The 2,745-nt window shown below is 69.6% G+C and overlaps 1 protein-coding gene across 2 annotated transcripts; it reads left to right on the forward strand.

The window, feature by feature from the left end:
- Positions 1–229: 229 nt before the first annotated feature.
- Positions 230–2,265, forward strand: LOC118160012 (exostosin-1c-like). 2 transcript variants are annotated; one of them, XM_035314547.1, is made up of 3 exons: positions 230–1,443; positions 1,980–2,152; positions 2,244–2,265. In XM_035314547.1, exons 1-2 carry the CDS (start codon positions 515–517, stop codon positions 2,137–2,139), a joined length of 1,089 nt encoding a protein of 362 aa, XP_035170438.1. In that variant the 5' UTR covers positions 230–514; the 3' UTR covers positions 2,140–2,152; positions 2,244–2,265. The 2 variants fall into 2 exon arrangements, with proteins under 2 accessions (XP_035170438.1, XP_035170437.1); XM_035314546.1 differs by lacking the exon at positions 2,244–2,265 and having other exon boundaries at positions 1,980–2,235.
- The last annotated feature ends 480 nt before the right edge of the window (positions 2,266–2,745 follow it).

The raw sequence follows: 2,745 nt of genomic DNA on the forward strand, positions 1-2,745 counted from the left end.
AAGGGGGGTGACGAGGGAAGGGGGGGGTGTCCCCGCGGCCCCACGGGCTGACACAGTTGGCAGGGAGGCGATCATGCGACCTCGCTCCCTCTCTAGGGATTTGAAGCTGGGCCAAACGGCGGTGGAAATGTGATTGTCGCCGCAGCGAGCCTGCGAGCCGAGGAAACGCAGCGCCGGAGGGACGGGAGCGGGACAGCACGGGGACAGGAGCGGGACACCCCACGGGGACAGGAGCGGGACACCCCACGGGGACAGGAGCGGGACCCCACGGGGACAGGAGCGGGACCCCACGGGGACAGGAGCGGGACACCTCGCACCAGCCCCAGTTCTTGCTCCGCAGCCGGAGGGTCCCCAGACCCCGCGGAGCCGGGCACGGAGAGGGGACCGCAGGTCCTCGGTGTCCCCGCACGCCACAAGCCTCACGAACCAGCCCGGAGCCGTCCCCCGCCAGCCTTCCCACCGGACTCCGTCACCCATCGGAGCCCGATGAGGCACTGAGGCCGTGCGTGAACCTATGCAGGCCAGGAAGAAATACCTTTTCGTGACTCTGCTCGCCTCCTGGCTCCTGCTCTTCCTCCTCGGAGGGGACCGCCTGCGCCGTTTCGCTTTCTTTTCCCGGACCGAAGCCGGGGCCCCGAGGACCTGGCCCCGCTGGGCCGATCGCGCCCTCCTCAAAAGCTTCGTGGCCCCCGAGGAGCCGCAGAGCCATGGGGACCTGCCCTCGCCCCGGGCCCGGCGCGCGGCGCGGCTGAGCGCCTACAAGGGCAGCCGGTGCCGCATGGAGACCTGCTTCGACCTCGGCCGCTGCCAGAGGCACGGCTTCAAAGTCTTCGCCTACCCGCGGGAGCGCGGCGAGCCCGTGTCCGAGAGCTACGGCAAGATCCTGGCCTCCATCGAGCGCTCGCGCTACTACACGCCGCGCCCCGAGGAGGCCTGCCTCTTCGTCCTGGGCATCGACACGCTGGACCGCGACCGCCTCTCGGGCCACTACGTCCCCGGCGTGGACGAGAAGATCCGCGGCTTCCCGCTGTGGAACGGCGGCCGCAACCACCTCGTCTTCAACCTCTACGCGGGCACGTGGCCCGACTACACCGAGGAGCTGGGCTTCGACGTCGGCCAGGCCATGCTGGCCAAGGCCAGCTTCTACGCCGAGAGCTTCAGGCCCGGCTTCGACGTCTCCATCCCCCTGTTCCCCAGGGACCACCCGCAGCGGGGCGGGCAGAGGGGGCGGCTGCGGCGCGGCGCGGTGCCCCCGAAGAAGAAATACCTGCTGGCCTTCAAGGGGAAGCGTTACCTGACCGGCATCGGCTCCGGCACCAGGAACGCGCTGCACCACATCCACAACGGGCACGACATCGTCTCGCTCACCACCTGCAAGCACGGCAAGGACTGGGAGAAGCACAAGGACACGCGCTGCGACAAGGACAACGTCGACTACGAGAAGTGAGTGGGGCGGGGAAGGGGACAGCTGGGGGAAGGGGTCCAAGCCCCACGGGGTTGGGGGGGGCAATGCGGCCACGCTGGGTGAGAAACGGGGAGAGGGGAGGGTTCGGGGCTCTCCCCGCTGCGTCCCGGCCTCGTTTCGAGGTGGGGAGGAAGGTGTTGGCTGTGCGGGGCTTTCCTGCTGTGCGTTGAAGTTGGAGCGAGCTGGCCCGAGCGGCTCTTATCTGCGATCGCCGCAGCCGCCCCAGTACGATTTCCCTTTTTCCCCACGCTGGTGAATGATGCTTTTCTTCCCCCCCCCCCTCCCGCCCTCCCCTAACGTAAATGTTTGTCCTGGAGCTGAGCCCGAAGCATCCCCCCCCCCGCCCCGGCTCAGCTACAGATCCCATCGACGCGGCCGTGTGCTCGGGGGGCAGCCCCGAGGACCCCCCTCGGGGACAGCGGGGGGCACCGTGCGGTGGCACCCCCTGGAAGAACGGGATGGGGACAAAGTTCTGCGAGTCGGTGGGGTCCTCGCCTCCCCGTCCCGCCCTCAGCCGGGGTGGTTTGGGCGGAAAAAAAAGCGGTTGGTGCCAGGACGAAGCGCGAGGACCAGCGGGGAGGTCCCCGTCCCACCGCCTGGGGACAGCCCACGGCCACCCGGCCCCGAGAGCAGATGGAAGGGCCGCGTGGGACATCATCCTCAAAGCGTCTTAGGAGGTGCCGGGAGGTAAAAGTGAAGCCGGGGACTGGGGGCACTGGGATTAGCCGGGGCTCTGGGGCCGCTCGGGCATCGCCTGGCCCCGACACGGGACCGTCAGCCCCCACCGTGGGGCCGTTTTTTGGGGACGGGGCACGGCAGGACGGTGGGACACGAGGTGGGCTGGTGGGACGGGGCCCAAGGTCAGCCCTGCGCTGCGGGGTGGGAAATGCCCCTCCCAGGTAATCCCCTAATGCCGTCTGCGAGTACGGGGGGATTTGCACCTCACCCGGGACGGCTTTGGCCGGCAGGGGACACGTGGCAGCGTCCCCGCGCGTGACCCCATGTCTCTGCTGTCCTCCCACCCCCATGGGACACGGGCAAAAAGCCCCCAGCACCTCCCTCGCGCCTGGCCAGCCCCGCAGGGGGATTTGTGCCCTCCAACCCCAAGAGGGACAGACCCGGCACCGGACCGGTGACAGGGGGACGGTGGGGACGGGCCGGCGGGGAGAGGACGCACCAAGGCGGGCAAAGCAAGACCCCAGTTCTCCCAGCGCTTCGGGGCCGTCCCCGTTTGCTGGGGGAAACGGGAAGGAGCCGTGGACCCCCCCCGGCCCGCGGTG

Source organism: Oxyura jamaicensis, unplaced genomic scaffold (genome assembly GCF_011077185.1).
Source record: "Oxyura jamaicensis isolate SHBP4307 breed ruddy duck unplaced genomic scaffold, BPBGC_Ojam_1.0 oxyUn_random_OJ72912, whole genome shotgun sequence".
Lineage (NCBI taxonomy): Eukaryota > Metazoa > Chordata > Aves > Anseriformes > Anatidae > Oxyura > Oxyura jamaicensis.